This window comes from Phragmites australis, chromosome 5 (assembly GCF_958298935.1).
Source record: "Phragmites australis chromosome 5, lpPhrAust1.1, whole genome shotgun sequence".
Lineage (NCBI taxonomy): Eukaryota > Viridiplantae > Streptophyta > Magnoliopsida > Poales > Poaceae > Phragmites > Phragmites australis.
This window is the reverse complement of record NC_084925.1, coordinates 12,184,453-12,201,155: the sequence shown is the minus strand read 5'-3', so window position 1 is coordinate 12,201,155 and position 16,703 is coordinate 12,184,453. Positions and strand designations below refer to the sequence as shown.

At 42.5% G+C, this 16,703-nt stretch overlaps 1 protein-coding gene across 1 annotated transcript; it reads right to left on the bottom strand.

The window, feature by feature from the left end:
- Positions 1–4,720: 4,720 nt before the first annotated feature.
- LOC133918779 (peroxisomal fatty acid beta-oxidation multifunctional protein-like) lies at positions 4,721–16,673 on the bottom strand. Its single transcript, XM_062362845.1, has 18 exons — positions 16,535–16,673; positions 16,365–16,436; positions 15,962–16,024; positions 15,830–15,883; positions 15,648–15,715; positions 15,480–15,561; positions 15,285–15,340; positions 14,727–15,029; positions 14,193–14,279; positions 11,339–11,513; positions 11,028–11,149; positions 10,666–10,829; positions 8,174–8,428; positions 6,958–7,079; positions 6,697–6,818; positions 6,431–6,579; positions 5,774–5,912; positions 4,721–5,179 (listed from the first exon to the last, which is right to left on the bottom strand). The coding sequence occupies exons 1-18, from the start codon at positions 16,635–16,637 to the stop codon at positions 5,132–5,134; spliced, it is 2,184 nt and encodes a 727-aa protein (XP_062218829.1). The 5' UTR covers positions 16,638–16,673; the 3' UTR covers positions 4,721–5,131.
- Between the last annotated feature and the right edge of the window lie 30 nt (positions 16,674–16,703).

Below are 16,703 nucleotides of genomic sequence, written 5' to 3'. Positions count from 1 at the left end.
ACCGGTGATATGGAGGCACAAGACCAGCTATTGATTTGGACATGGCAAATCGTCTCGCGACAGGTGCGCCTGCAGCCCCCAACTCATGGAAGAGAAAGAAAGTCATCCTGACCGATCTCCGGATAGGTGTTGAGTGTGGAGCCTTGTCTTTTTAGATAGATATTGCTAGTGATGCCCACATGTTCTAGCTCGTGGATGCCTTCTCTAGCATCCAAGAGTGCAATGAATTTCTGTTGGAGGATCTCCAATCGAAGCTCACTGAGGAGGAGCACCATTCCATGTGGGAGCTCGAGAAGTCTTCCTTCTTGGCAGAAGTGACTGCATCATGGAAGGAGATATCGAGTAAGCATAATTATAGCATATTTGTTGTTTCATACCTGACCGAAGTCTTAGATTACGACACTCGGATTGTCTAGGGCTCAAGGCTGAGATGGAGCGGCTTAAGGAGTCAGAAGCCTCAGTGAAGGAGGACCCGAAGATTCTATGAAACCAGATGGAAGCCATGGTTCCCTTGGTGAAGAAGACCTTCTCAACCTTAAACTGCATTCTCCGAAAGGTTGGCCAATCGCTCCCTCCACAAAGGATGTCTCTCCCTCGAGTTACCTTTGGCAGCTTGTTCACCTAGGGGAGGCATTCACCTGGTGGATGCAGACGGCCTGATGTTCAAGCCTTGAAGAGCACAGGAAGGTGGTATGTGAGTGTCTAGCGAGTACGCTAGGGTGTCTCAATAGCCACTTCCCTACAATAGACTTTGGTGTCCTTGCTCAAGACTTCATGTGTGGTCCTTTGGAGATGGCCAAGATCAAGCGGGAGGGTGCCCGAGTGGCCACTGCGATTGCCTATGCCTTGACCCTGCCAGAGCCTCCCACAAACCCATGAACAATTTATTTTGTTTATGTAATAAGCTTTGTACTTTTTCTGGTATTTTCCTTCGAGTAAGTCCGGGCCAATAGCACAATTAGTTTTTATTAATCATGTTGTGGGAGTTTCTAAATATCAATTATCATGTAGCTTTTCTAGAGAAACTCAGTGCATTTTGATCGGGTGGGTACCACCGAGTGGTCAGCCAAGAAACAACCTTGGAGACTTCTTCCTCGAATAGCTCAGGTTAGGTTGCGTTGTATCTCCGAGTGTTACAAACTTGTTGGCATGTGTATACTTAGGTACGTACTAGCTCATCATCAAGTTTCTTGCGAGTATGTCTTAAGGCTCGTTTGGACTAACTACTTGAAGGTAATCATGATGAAGCAACATCACAAAGCTTTTTGAATTACTCTAAAAGTAGCATACTCCCCTAGCCCCCAACTGTCTGATTGATATACAAAGAAGGATTTCGTATATAAGTCAGGCAATCAAAAAGTTCTACCTGATAAAGGAAAAATGTCTACTTCCCTAACCCCCGACTATTTGATTGAAGAAGGGCTTTTCAATCGGATAGTCAAGGTTTAGAGAGAAAAGATATTGTAAAAACACAAGTTATATTCCTGTTTTTGGGGGTACTCTAGATGCCTTTATTTTTTTCAGTCTGGTGAAGAATCTACCAGATCCAGGATTTGGCCATTAAGTTCTCGAGAGAAAAAATAAAATCAAATTTTGTTCACAAGAAACATTATGACTTTATTAATTCTTTATAAAGGAATTGAAATACATTTGACCTGATGATTTACTTACTAATAATAATAAGGTTTGGATCCGCTCGGATGCTCCTGAGTTCCGACCTGGGCTTGGTGTCCAACCTCTGCGCGCCAAGCCGACTATGCTTAGATTCTTCTTCCATAGAATTGAGCTTGTGGAGGGGAATTTACCCTGCCAGCTTGAGGCTTTTTCTATCGCACTTTAACTCCATGTGCATGTCGCCCAGGACATTGATGACTCCCTTTGGACTTGGCATCTTCATGGACTGGTATGAGTAGTGAACAACTGCCGTGAAGGTGTCAAGGGCTGGTCGACCAAGGGTCATGTTATAAGTCGTGTCAAAGTCCATCACATGGAACTATATTTTCTATGTTCGGAAGTTATTTGTGCTCCTGAATGTCACAGGCAGCAAGACTTGTCCAAGTGGTTTGGACGAAGCGCCCAGGATTATGCCATGATAGGCATACTTCACTGGCTCGATCTTGGATCTTGGTATCTACATGTGATCTAGAGCACCGAGAAACAAGATGTTGAGGAAACTCTCTGCATCAACAAGAACTCGATTTACCTCACAATTGTTGATGGTGGGCTCGACCACTATTGGATAGTGGCCGGATGTGGGGCTGATAACTTTGGAGCAGTCGAACTCATCGAAGGAGATCGAGACATCCACCCATTTGAGGGCCTTAGGCAATGCCGTAGTGATGGGAATGATCTCTCATTCCATATTCTTGATCTATTGCTTGTACTCATAGCTCGTTGACCCTCCAAAGATATGATTCACCTTGTGAGAGCCCGCCTAGAACGGGAGGTCATCGTCTTATGTCGGCTTGGAACCAAAGGCCTTCTCCAAGTGTTACCCCTTCTACTGCTGCTCCTCAAGCTGCTTGAGTAGGGTGTGGCAGAATTCAGTATCATGGGTATCTGACTTGTGGATTGTGCACCAGAGAGTGTAAATCTTGTCATGGGAGGTGGTCATAAGATTGTGCTCCCCGATGTTGTTCTTCTTCTTGGCCTTGCATGGCTTCTTGCTGGATTTGCGCTTCTCAACCGACTTGAAGCCCTCAGGCTCCTTACCTGGCTAGGGTTGTTTGTCTCCTCGGTCTATTGACTGGTTCCAGGAGATTGCTTCTTTGGAAGTCGCACAGGATCAACTAGTCCAATCAGTTCTCTAATGTCTTGGGGACGGCACATAGCCATGTCTTCGATCAACCTTCGATCTCTCACGCCTTGTTAGAAGGTGCAGATGATTGAGGGATAGGTAATATTCGAGATGGTGTTCCTTATGATGCTGAACCTCTTAATGAATTCCCAGGGTGACTCCTTATGTCCTTGTCAGAGGCAGTGGGGATCATCCTCCTTCCCTGGGCGTTTGTACGTTCTTTCAAAGTTGCGCAGAAGACGTCGTAGAGTTGTCCCCAAGAGTCGATTGAGTTGGGAGGCAGGTTGGTCAACTATAAACGGGCTGACCCCTCTAGAGTTGTGGGGAGGTAATTAGCCATTACCTATTCATCTCCTCCAGTGGCTAGGATAGATGTTGTGTAAATCGAGAGAAATTCCAAAGGGTTAGTACTTTCATTATATTTCTCAATTGAACTGGGTCAGAATCTACGCGGCCAGCGCACATATATGAGCTAGTGAGTGAAAGTCTGACACCTACATGATTTCTCCGATTGTAGTCATCCCGCCCTTCGAAGTTCAGTTGAACCCAGACCTCAGGAACTTGGTGAGGCCTTGATGAGGGTTCTCCATGCTCCCTGTTCTGTTGTATCTATTGTGGGCTTCGTGGTGCACGTTGTCCCTCGAGTTCCCGGCAGGAGCCCGATAAGGAGGATCCTGTTGGAGAGGAGTCCTCTCGGGTGCACACCTCAGGGCGGTTTCTGGAGGTCGACTAACCGGAGGTGTGCTGCTCCTTTCACAAGTAGAGTCCTTAGCTACCTGTTGAGCTCTGTAGATAGACCCAGTCATCTCCTGCATCCAATGAACATTGGTTGGGTCCTTCAACACTCCTAGAGGGACAAAGTTGAGAAGGATCTTGGCCCGTTCCAGCAACAGTGTCGTTCAGAGCGTATATTGGGCGTTGATGAATTCACCAAAGAGGTTTTGAGGGATTAGCAAGGTCGTGACACTTTGACCCATGGTGTGGCTTGTGGCCGCAATGGGGTCTGCTAGGCGAACCAGAGCGGTTGTGCGGTCATTTCCTCCGACATGATTTGTATTTCCCCCTCCTACTAGTGCAGTGAGAGTAGGGGAGACTTCCTTCCTAGTCGGGTTGGGGGGAGCATTAGGGTTGTCCCCGTTTCCTTGATCTCCGAATTCGAGGGTATTCATGTCATGATACTCTTCCTCGTCATCAGATGAATCCGAGGAAGATGTATCAAACTCGGTAAATCAAGGCTTGTCCTCCAGGATGTTCTTATCAGAGCCCTCGACTTGGAGCCATCAAGTTTGTAGTAAATATTGTACTATTTATTTTATCAATACAATGACGTTATTCCTCCCATTTATGTCTTGTTTTATCATTCTGATATGTAAGTAGTCCGGTTGGGAATGGGAGCGCTTAAGCACCATGTAGTGCACTACTAGTGTATATCGGAACGTAGTTCAAATACATGCCATCCTTTTATTTGTCTTCCTCCATTTCTAGGTTTGGCTGTCCATAAATCTATGAGATTGGGCAACAGGTGGAGGTGACGACTGAATGCAAACACAAACGGAGTTGAGATCGGGACTCAATGACCAATAGTCACAAGAGTGGTCGGCATCTCTTGAATGCAATCCTTGCTGCCTTCCCTGATCATCAGGGCAATGCATGATGCCGTTGGGTCATTTCGTTTCAGTCATGCATGACTGGTCCGATGAGATTATGAGAACATCAGCATCGCGTCATCCCGCGTCCTCTGCCCCGTCATTGAGACTCGTACGCAAGGTGGCGTGCGCTATCCACGGATGCTCACAGGGATTCCACAATGATTTGCGTAGACAGACTGATCACCAGACAGACTGCCATCACCGTGGTCTTGTGGTTTTGCCGGTTGCAGCCGTTGCATCGTTAGTTTTTTTTCCCAGACAGACAAGTAGCATGGAGCCAAAAAAAAATGATGCATTGAGCTTGGCCAGAATGTTAGTAAGATTCGCCTGAACTGGATACAACTTGCTAAGAAGATTATGTATTGATTGCAGTATCTTAAAGAACACACCGGAAACTGGGAGGCCGCATATCCGTTATTCTACTTGTTACAGATGATTGTGCCACATACAGATTGAGCAGATAGACTGGAGTCTTTGCCATAGTAACAGTTTTCAGGCATGAAAACTATACCATTGCAAAAGAAAGCATAGCCATTATTTAAATTCTGTAGAAGCCTATCCCGGTTAGGAAATGGTGGAAAATATGACATTTTCTGGGCCTCCTTTTGAGTTCATAAATGTGTATCAACTGAACGCTCGATGCTCATCGAGCAGCGATTGCTCTGCCAACTGCTAAAACAGCACCTCACATGCGTGACCTTGTCGAACTTTGCTGACATGTGCTTGGTGCGCTCTGCAAAGAATATGGTATGATTAATCTGAACGAACTGATTACTGGTAGCATGACGTTATTCGCAGCAGGAACACAAACACTCCAGTCTAACCTACACTTTTACACTAAATAAGTAGCGCGGCAAGTGCTAGCATTATAGCAAATGTCAAAACTGCACGAGCATGACAAGGCGCATGTTTACAAACCAAAGGTAAATAGCCCACTCAAACTACCAAACAAACCTTGTGTATCCCAACATGTAACTTAGGATCTGGTGCAGTTATGAGAAACAGGCCTCACTGTAAAAACACGACCCAACATGACTCTCGAGGAATCCAACAAAGGAAAGATTTTTTTTCCCACTTTTTTCTGTATTCCAAGTCCTAGTAATCATTATGCAAGTTTTCAGTCAGTCAGGGGGCATCTATCAAAATCAAGAATGCCACCGAAAAAGTCTACTGAGAAAAGAGAAACCACAGCAGGTATGGAAACTGGCATCTCCATCAAAATTTAGAATTTATACTTGGTTATATGTGAATGCATATTATGCTCCAGACATAAATTATTCAATAATCAGATATCCATAAATTCCAGAGAGAGAGAGAGAGAGATTACCAGTGGTAAACCGCTTTTAGCTCTTTGTTCCAAATACGATGACGGTTTGAAGAAGGCACCGTAAATTTCAGCCCACTTGCTTAGCTTTGAATGTATGTAAGGTACTCCAACAGTGTCAGCCCAGAAGACAAGACCACCCCTTCATAAAGTTTTTGAAAATTAAAACTAATACTCAAAAAAGGCACTGTGCCTCCTTAAACCCAAACAATGTAATGTAGAACATAAAATGTATGTGGAAAATAAATCAATGTGTTAGAAACCATATATGCCATACAGTGCTAGCCTGCATAATGATTAAAAATAGGAACAGAAGTTCTATCAGTGTATAAAGCCAGGTGCCCAATCATAAGTCCTATACCATTTAAGCTTATTTCAAGAAAATGCAAACCGCCACCTATTGCTTGTTAGCTACATATGACCTACTATGTGAAATGACTCTTCTAGGTAGTATCTGCCTCTGGTTTTAGTGCGATATAGGGTGCAAAAAATTCAAATTGAAAATTCATTCAGTAAACCTGAGTGAAAACGAATGTCCTAGGTCTGATCAAGTGTAGGTTCAATGAAAGAGCCTTGTCAAACAATTCAGTTTTGTACCAAACTAATTATACAAATATATGAATACAGTTAGAGACTTAGAGATAAACAATTGCTTGCTACCTGTACTTGGGAAAGCCCATCCCGAGAACAGATGCAATATCAAGATCAGAAGCCCGAATCACAACATTTTCATCCATAACCCTGCAAGCCTCATTCACAACTGAGAAGAAAATCATCTCCACTATATCTTGATCTGTTAAAGTAACAGGCTGCAAGAAAATAATGTGTTGGAATAAGGACATTATTCAATTAACACAGGAGGTAGCATGGAAATTCTTAATAAATGCAAAATCCATGTTTCAGACAGGTAGAAAGACAAAGAAAACCTTTTCACCAGGCATTGTCTTTGCACGTTTTCGGTACTCCTCAATCACATGTTGAACACTAGGGTCAGGCTTTGGCTTCCCACCCTTCTCATACATGTAATAACCTTTGCCATTGATCTTTCCTGTAAAATAATAGCACCGACATTTCACTTTAAGAACAATATACACATAAATTTTGCATTCATTTATCGCTTGTCTCATGTCATCCTATTAGCTATAGATCATGGTATTGTATAAACAAAAGCAGGTTAATAAGTATACCCTGCCGCCCATTCTGTACCATCAAATCCACTAAATCAGAGTTTAAATTTCGTTCTCCAAAGGCAGCAGCATAGATGTCCTTTACTGCCAAGGCCACTCCATACCCAGCCACATCTTGGAGTCTGCAGGGGAGCAAGGAAAGGTGAAATATCAGAACTGAAGTGTTCATGGTAACAAAAATATAAAACAGTCAATCAGCGACATCCATATGAAAGAATCATGGTGCTTGAGACTGTACTGTTCATTTAACAAGCTAGCTAAGGCACAGCACAGCATATTAAAAATATCGAATTGTTCTCTTTCCAGATGACAGTGAAATCCCAACTGGAGAAGGGAGATCATCGAACTGACTTGTTTTTCTCGAACACGCAGGAGAGTTTTTTTTTTTCTCGAACACGCAGGAGAGAAACTGACTTGTTATTAACCATAACATTAGCATTGGTTCAAATCCCAGAATAGCACTATCCTTCAATATTACTACTATCACAGCATTATGCTCACAGAGAAGCCACAACATTAATCTAATAGAACTAAACAAAAGACATAATTTACTAAGTAAATAGAAACTATTCAGTAACAAACTTACGGTTCTACACAAGTTTTTATATGGAACAGTACATGGTACTGGAATGAGAATGGTGAAAGCCATAACTAATGTAGTAATGTTTCCTAAGACATAATAAACAGATTCGATGCACAGCTGATTGGGACTATTTGTTTGTTCACACACCTAAGTAACTTTATGGACAGTCCCTGACCGTTTTTGCACAAATATATTAGTGATAAATAGAAGTAAAATAAGGAAATATGACCGTAACATTCTCATCTGGCCTAGGTTCAACCTCTAATCATAAACCTGAGCCAGGTTTAACCAAATGCCAGTTTATTTTGTAACATTATGCATCTAACCATTTCAGTGAGGACTTTATTGCAGAGATATTGAGAGGGCAACCAACTGTGCCATCACAAAACCAAAATGTGGTCTAGTAAAGTTCACAAGAATAATACAGATAAACAAAATAGCCAATGCTAAATTTATAAATTCAAGAAAGGAACAATGGGGACTAAGTTGGCTCCGGAGAAGTATTTAAATTTTGTATCGGAATTAGACTTCCCAACTTATTATGTATAAGTAAATCCTTTTCATTGCCAAATATTTATGGTGATTATCTATGTCTATATACAGATATCAGAAAAACAGAGTGGAATCACTTACTGAAAAGGTCCCATTGGCATGCCAAAGCTGCTTATTACTCGATCAATTCTGAAAACATCGATGCCAAGACTAACTAGAAGATGGGAGGCTTGTGTGTAAGGAAAAAATGTACGGTTAACTGCGAATCCTGTACAGTTGCCAACCACAACAGGGACCTTCTTTATTATCTTCCCAACTGTGATGAGATCAAGGATAGCTTGTGGTGATGTCTTCTCTGTCCGGACAATTTCAAGCAAGGGCATAATATGAGCGGGGCTGGAAACAACATAGTATTAGCATACTGTATTCACAACAAGCAAGTACAAGGCTGATAATATTTGAAACCGAAAAATTCTGGGTGAGCTAGTTTTGTTTCCATGTCTATCCTACTTCTCCGATCATTTTATGTGAACGTCCAGTACTTCAGTAGAATTTGTTCGCCCATAGCTTTTGCAAATAGGCCCCCAATAAAATTAATAACAGTACTTGCAAAGGTATCAGTTATAGGTGTCTAAAGTTGATATGAAACATATAATAACGTCCTGCTTGTTCCATGGAACATGGAAGATCAATTTCTGATGGATTAAAGAGCAGAATTGATTGGCTATGCAATTAGAAGAATGAACCATTGATTCATATTCTTCATTAAATGGATTGCAAAATGGCTTTCCTCTATCATCTGCTTTGTGTTTTGAAAAGAATCATGTAACTCATCTTGTGTTGGGCAGATAAATGTATCATCAAAAGCAATCAACAGTTTTACATGTGTCCTCAGTAAAAGCCCTTGAATAAAGTAGCATGCAGTGCATCGACCTAACCCTTGAAGTTCATATGCTTCTACAAAAAATAAGTTTCTAATACCATTGTGAATAATGTTAGGAATAGCAACTTGTATTCCATAGAGGCCATGGGTCAATATATATACATGTACAGGTGTCAATATGTAAAGAACCCCTTATAAGATAGGGATATTACACATAAGGCTTTATAAACCAACACCCCCTCAAACTCATGAGGATCAACCACACTGAGTTCGTAGAGATAGAACTTGTGCTGAATTGTACTCTGTGCCTTCGTGAAGAAATCAGCCAATTGAAGCTCTAAAGGAACATACTGAAGAGCAATCACCTCATCTTGTATATGTGTCCGTGTGTAAGAAGCATCAACACCAATATACTTGGCGAGCTTATGCTTCACCGGATCTCAAGCAATATTGATAGCACTTGTATTGTCTGAGTAAAAAGTAGTGCAGGAGAAGAAACACGAAAATATTCAAGTAACCACCGCAACCAATTGAGCTCCGCTATCAACAACGTCAAGGCTCGCAACTCGGCCTCTGCGCTGGAACGAGAAATTGTGATCTAATTTTTAGTCTTCCAAGCAATGAGAGAAACACCAAGGAAAACAAGTAGGCAGAAAGAAACCGATGATCAGAAGGATCACTAACCCAAGTAGTATCAGAATAAACATGAAGTTATAAAGAACTGGAGCGTGAAAAGAAGAGGCAACGAGAGATAGCCCCACGAAGATAGCGCAGAACGCGCAAAAGATGACTATAATGGAATTGAGTGGGAGCAAAAATAAATTAACTGAGAATGTGCACTGCATGAGAAATGTTAGGACGAGTGACACTAAGGTAAACAAGACTCCCAACTAGATGACGATAGCAGGTGGGATCCGCAAGAGACTCACTGGCGACGACAGAGCTGCCAACGACGGATCAGGCCAGGGGAGGCAAATCCCACCGACAAGGTGGAGATGGCGGTGGCATGTGGAAAGCTACGGCGCTGGAGGCACGACAGGTGGTGGATCGAGCCAGCGCGACGGCGTTGGAGCACGGTAGGATGCGATGGGTCAAGCCGACGCGACACAGATCGAGTCTCAACAGCTCTCGTGCCGGATCGTTCTTGGCCGCAACGGATCTTGGCGAATCAAAATGGCACGAGCGGCAACGGAGCAGGACCTGGCCGGGGAAGATGAAGGCATGGTGGGAGGTACGGATCCGTCCGGGGAAGAGGGAGCTGACCGAGAATCGGACCGATCCGGCTGAATCCAGTGACGACAGAGAGAGAAACCAACAGGGAGAGAGAAAGCACCGGCGGGTGGACTAGAGTTGGGACGAGCTGCAACATCCCTAAAGAAAACCTAGCTCTAATACCATTTTAGAAATAGCAACTTGTATTCTATAGAGGCCATGAGCCAGTATATATACATGTACATGTGTCAATATGTAAAGAACCCCTTATAAGATGGAGATATTGCATAGAAGGCTTTATATATATCTAACAAATAAGACCCTAAAGTCTATTCCCTCAAAAAAAGACTCTAATGTTCAATTGGAAAGTTACAGTGTAACTTTAGCATTACATGCCAGCAAGCTTAACAAATTTTAGTTACGTGTATCTGTAGTTTTAATGCATTCGTGCATAGTTGGCTGTACTCCAGAAATTGATAACTTTGTATACTGAGTATTCAAGATCTGCTACAACCATTACTTGCAAGAAATACCAAACCTGAAAAAATGTGCGCCTATAATTCTATCTTGAGAATGTGTCTTCTCGCCGACAATATTCAAATCAATGGTAGATGTGTTTGTAGCAAGTATGCAATGTGGCGGGCAGATCTTCTCAATATCAGCGAATATTGATTGCTTCAAAGGAATCTTCTCTACAACAGCCTACAGGAGATAAAAACTGTGTCAAAAAAACCTACAAAGCAAGTCTGCTACGAACATATGTCCATGAATTATGTAACTAAATAAAGGTATCTTAAGATTCATCAAGCGCGTTATAATGTCATGACTTCAATTACTCGTGTATGCAAAAGTAATAATACTACTTTGTCACATTAGAATCATCAAGTATATAAGGATTACCTCAATAACCATATTGACATCCTTGAAATCCGAATAGTCAAGAGCACCTTTGAGAAGTGACAAGGCCTTGTTCATCTTGTCCTTTGTAAGTGAGCCTCTTTTGACCAGGCCCTCAAGATTAGCTGTGAGAAAGATCGTGAACATTTATCCGTAACATAACATGTAAATTTAACTAACTTCCAAAGATAACCTAAAGCTCGAGCATAACAAGAAAAGGTTTAGATTTCAATAATGCAAGGAAAACTAAAAAATGTTATTATAAATCAAATATAACTTTCCAAGAAATATATAAGTGATTTAACAAAATTGACCTGCTATCATCTTTTGTCCCCTTTGCAGAAACTGAGGGTTTACTTCCTTGAGCACAACAGAAATGTTGCCAACAAGAAATGCTGTTGCGATTCCAGAGCCCATCAGGCCACCACCAATAACGGCAACTTTTCTAATTTGCCTAGGTTTCAGTTGAACATCAGTAACACATGGCACCTATACACAATCAACTGTAAGAGTCGGACACTGGAACAAAGCTATCCATATTCCATCAAAAAGAAAAGTGGGGCACCAAAAAAATTGGAGTTAAATGTGTTACTGCATTAATGTAGCTTAACTGCTCTCATATATACTGAGCTAAGACTGTGTAGCACATTCTGCAAGTTGGACTGTTTGTATGGGAGAAGTTAATAATCAAGAAAACAGCTCACCTCATCTACACAAATAAATAGCTATCAAAGTGAATGGATCTGATGTCAATTCGGATGTTATGGTTGGCAAGACTTGTAGCAGGAGAAGAGGTCCAGCGGCAGCAAACCAAAGTGGCGGCTAAGTTACCACATGTGTATTCAAATAAATAAGTAAGTTTAGGTTGAGGAGGTTAGGCAATAAAGTCGGTTATGGTAGGGTTAGTTGAGATAGATTCGGTTAGTTCGAATTGTAATCAGTTTGGAGTTTGTTTAGGGTTTGGCTGAGGTTCTATACGATGGGAACAAGCAAGCAATAAATCAAACTTATTCTCATCCCAATTCTTCTGTTATCTCATCTCTCCTGCTGTTATCAACTTCACCACCAAGTCGACGCCCTTGGCGTAATCTTCTTCTACATCACGGGGAGGAAACCGGCAAAAGATCGGCCGGCCACCTCCCACTCATATCCAATCCGGTGACTATGTCATCTGATACCAAGTTGTCACGACCCTGAGCCATCTGTCAACAGAACAAAGTGAGCCACTTGCAGCCAGCAGGTTTATTACAGCCCTTACTGATTCCAACGCAAGTTTGGAGTGATATTTCGATGGATTTCAGTGAGGGCCTTCCTCGAGTAAACAACAAAACAGTAATCCTTAATGCGGTTGACTGCCTTTCTAAGTTTGCACATTTCATTCCCCTGGGGCACCCTTACACAGCCAGTTCTCTTGCTCGCGCTTTCTTTGATGAGGTCGTTCGTCTCCATGGGCTACCGGCATCTATCGTCAGTGCTCGTGATGAGGTTTTCACTAGTAACCTATGGAAGGAGTTGTTCCGTTTATCCGGGACGCGATTGCACATTTAGCTTTTCACCCGCAGAGTGATGGCCAGTCTAAGGCGACCAATAAGGTGATTATTGTGTACCTTCGTTGTTTAATAGGTGATCGACCCAAGCAATGGTTGTGCTAGCTTTCGTGGGCTGAATATTGTTACAACACAGCCTATCATTCGACGTTGCGTGATACGCCATTCAGGGTGGTCTATGGCCAGCACCCTCTGTCACTCGGGACCTATGAGAAAGGTGAAGCTCGGGTTCCGACCATGGAACAATCACTGCGGGAGCGGGATGAGTTTTTGCAGGATGTGCGTGATCGCCTACTTCAAGCTCAGAAGCATGTTAAGCTATATTATGATGTGAAGCACACAGAGGTGGCTTTTGGCGAGGGAGATTGGGTTTGTCTTAAGTTACTTAATAGGCCGGCCACTTGGCTGCCTTCTCACACTAAGGGCAAATTGTGTCCGCATTTTTATGGGCCTTTTCAGGTGCTTGATCGTATTGGTGAGGTCACCTATCGCCTTCATCTTCCACCTGGCTCCAAGATTAATGATGTTTTCCATGTGGATGTGCTTAAAACGTTCTATGGCACGCCACCAATGAAGCAACCTCTGCTGCCTCTACTGCTACATGGCCGAGTCTTCCGACGCCATCTCAGGTTCTACGCAGCAGAATCGCCCGCAGAGTTTGACAAGTGCTGGTGAGTTGGGATGGGTTGCTGCCGAGTGAAGCATCTTGGGAGGATGTCCCATCTTTCAAGCAACAATATCCGGATATTTAGCTCAAGGACGAGCTGTTTCCGAAGGAGGGGAGAGATGTTATGGTCGGCAAGACTTATAGCAGGATAAGAGGTCCGGTGGCAGCTAAGTTACCATATGTGTATTCAAATAAATAAGTAAGTTTAGGTTGAGGAGGTTAGGCAATAAAGTCGGTTATGGTGGGTTAGTTGAGATAGATTTGGTCACTTCGAATTGTAATCGGTTTGGAATTTGTTTAGGGTTCAGCTAAGGTTCTATATATATAGAGCAGCTGCCGATGGGAACAAGCAAGCAATAAATCAATCTTATTCTCATCCCAATTCGTTGTTATCTCATCTCCCCCGTTGTTATCAACTTCACCACCAAGTCAACGCCCTTGGCGTCATCTTCTTCTACTTCATGGGCAAGAAACCGGCAAAAGATTGACCGACCACCTCCCACTCATATCCAATCCAGTCACTACCTCAGGGTCGTGACATCGGATCATAATAACACAAGGAAAAAATGTTGCATTGATAAGAAGTTCAAAGCTTCACATGTTTATTCACCAATAGAAATTAACATAAGCCATGCTACTGCAGTCCAAAAGAGCAGTTGCTTTGGTCTTGTCGACCATTGTAACCATTTGGTCTTTTTCCTATATGTAAATACTTTTTTATTCTAATATATAAATAATTCAGTAGGGTCATCTACAGTTCTTTTTTTATAAAAATATAGTGTTCTGTAGGTAGACAATGGACCAGTTCTAAAAGATTAGAATTTAGAAAGTGCCTGAGCTTTGGGAGTATTTCTAAGATCAGATAATGATATGCAAAAGCAAACACAAAGACATAGCAACCAAATGAAAACTAAATCATGAAAAGAAGAGGTAAAGTATACAATGGATGACAACCTTTATGGTGGAACGTTGGGCATAGAAGACATGGACAAGTGCCCTTGATGTTGGTGATGGCACCAACTCCTTAAAAACCTTACCTTCCTGCATTTATTCAGGTGTGTTCAATAAACACATGCATAACCTATAGTAAAGAAAAGAAGAAACAGGGAAGTATTGCCTACTAATGCATCGAAGTTGAACTATCTTCAAGTCTCAGGGTACTGATCCCAACATAAATGTCTAATTAGTAAGCTACTCTAAATAAAATTCAGCTAAAATAACCTACATTCTTGTGCAGAATTCACCATATAGACATGCCTGCGTTTGTCATAGGGACTTAATGCTTATCAGGCAATATAACATCTATGTAACTATGTTCCTGTATAATTCCGAACATATAATAAAAGGAGTTACAGTTCTAGAAGTTCTTGGGAATCTGGTGCCCAGCTAGCTGTCTACCTAAAAGAAATGGAAAAATGAAGATAATCTTGCCTCAATTCACTATATAAACGAGATAGGTGTAGGAGTAGGACAATAGAAGACGCATACCTTCAGAACACCAGCATGGCCTCCAAATAATACACCTTCTTCAATTACATCAAGGCAGGCCTGGTGCTGTGGCATGTTTGGCGCAACCTTCTTTGCTTGCTGTCTTGCTGTACTTAATACAGCACGAGCTTCAGACAGTGAACCAAGTCTATCTGTTCTGCCAAGAGATCTTATCCAAGGTTTACGACAATTAGCAATCTCCAGAGCCCAAAGGCGTGATATCTTTATCAATTCATCAGGGGAGCAAAGGGCATCAATGAGACCACGTTCCTTCCCTTCCTTTGCTGCAATGAACTTTGATTGCTGTAAAAAAAAACATACCAGATAAGTGACTGAGAAAAATACATGATAGGATTAACTAAAAACATGGAACTTTAAGTAAAATAAAGTACCAGATATCTATTGATTGGATTCACGCACATCTCAAATTACAAGTGAATGCTTGGTGGTAGATACGTATATCAGGCATTTAAGATTTACATGGGATTCATATTTGTGATTGTTATTTTGTAAATCTAGAAGGGTAAATTAACTTAAACAAGAAAAGATTATACTCGCCAGCATCATTTCTATTGCTTTGGGCAAACCCACAAGCCTCGGAAGACGCTGGGTTCCTACACGATAAGTAAACCCAATCAGATACACGAGAAGAATTAATACATAGCGAGAGAACTGGAGCAGTAGTTCAAGTTGTCTGATATTGATCCAAGAATTAATACATAGCGAGAGAACTGGAGACATATGCATCCGTACCCCCAGATCCAGGAATTATGCCAAGAGTTAGCTCCGGTAATCCAAGCTGAGCTTCAGGGGTAGATATACGAGCATGACAAGCCTGAACAATTCGCCATATACAGATACACAGTGTTCAGAGATTAGGCTGAGCTGCAACTTCAAGAATCAGCAACATAAATGACAGACCATAGTCAACTCCAGTCCACCACCCAACGCAAGGCCTTGAATGGCTGCAACAGAAGGTTTTTTGCCCTCTGCACATAAACATGTCCAGATGTAATGCTATTGGTACAAACAAGAGTGCATGCAGAAAGACTGTGACATAAGAGGAATTATGGCAAAATAAGAAGGATAGGAAGAAGCTATACCTTCCATCATATTTGATACATTCTCAACAGAGTTTGGCAGAAGTGACATGTCTCCTGTGGACCAAAGTTGCATGTTGTAAGAAAGGGAAAATAAATCTAAATCAAGAAGCTAAGGATAGTCATTCCCCTTACCAGTCCTATGAATCTGGGAGAACGTATTTATGTCGAAACCTCCGCAGAATTTTCCTTCAGCACCTAGTGAAGTTTGAAAGGAAAATCAGAATTCAGGACAACGACAAGTATCAGAAATGACAGTTTTGACGAACTGATCTTTCCTACACGTACAAGTTCCCAGTCTATATCCACATTATTCGGCGACGCAAAAAAAAAATGTGTTCTATGTTGACGGTCGGAAACCCAAAAATAGTTGGCTCCAACTAATTTTACAGCGAATGATGCAAATCGATGCTTTTCACTAAAAGAAAAATTAAAAAGAAAAACAGAGGTCAAAGAAGAGCAGAGACGCGACGAATTCAACAGCCGGCCGGTCATCCCTGCGATAGAATTGAGGTGCAGGACCGAGACGAGATCTCACCAGTGAGAACGATGGCCTTGACGTCGTCGCGGCGCATGGCCTCGGCGTACTTCTCCCTGAGCGCGTCGAAGACTAGATCCGCATCCGCGCGCGCGAACCACCGGACGGGAACACTGCGGGATTAGACCAACGAAACAAAGTCGAAAAGCAGTCGAGGCGAAGGGGATTACTGGTGGGATGCAGCGCATTGACCGGCGGGTTGCAGATGGTGATGAGCGCGACGCCGTCGGCTCCCACCTCCATGGTCACCCGGATCATCGACCCCGCCGCCATGGCCGGCCGGCTCGCTGGATCACGGCGACAGACGAGAGAGAGAGAGAGAGAGTGGTGGAGATAGAG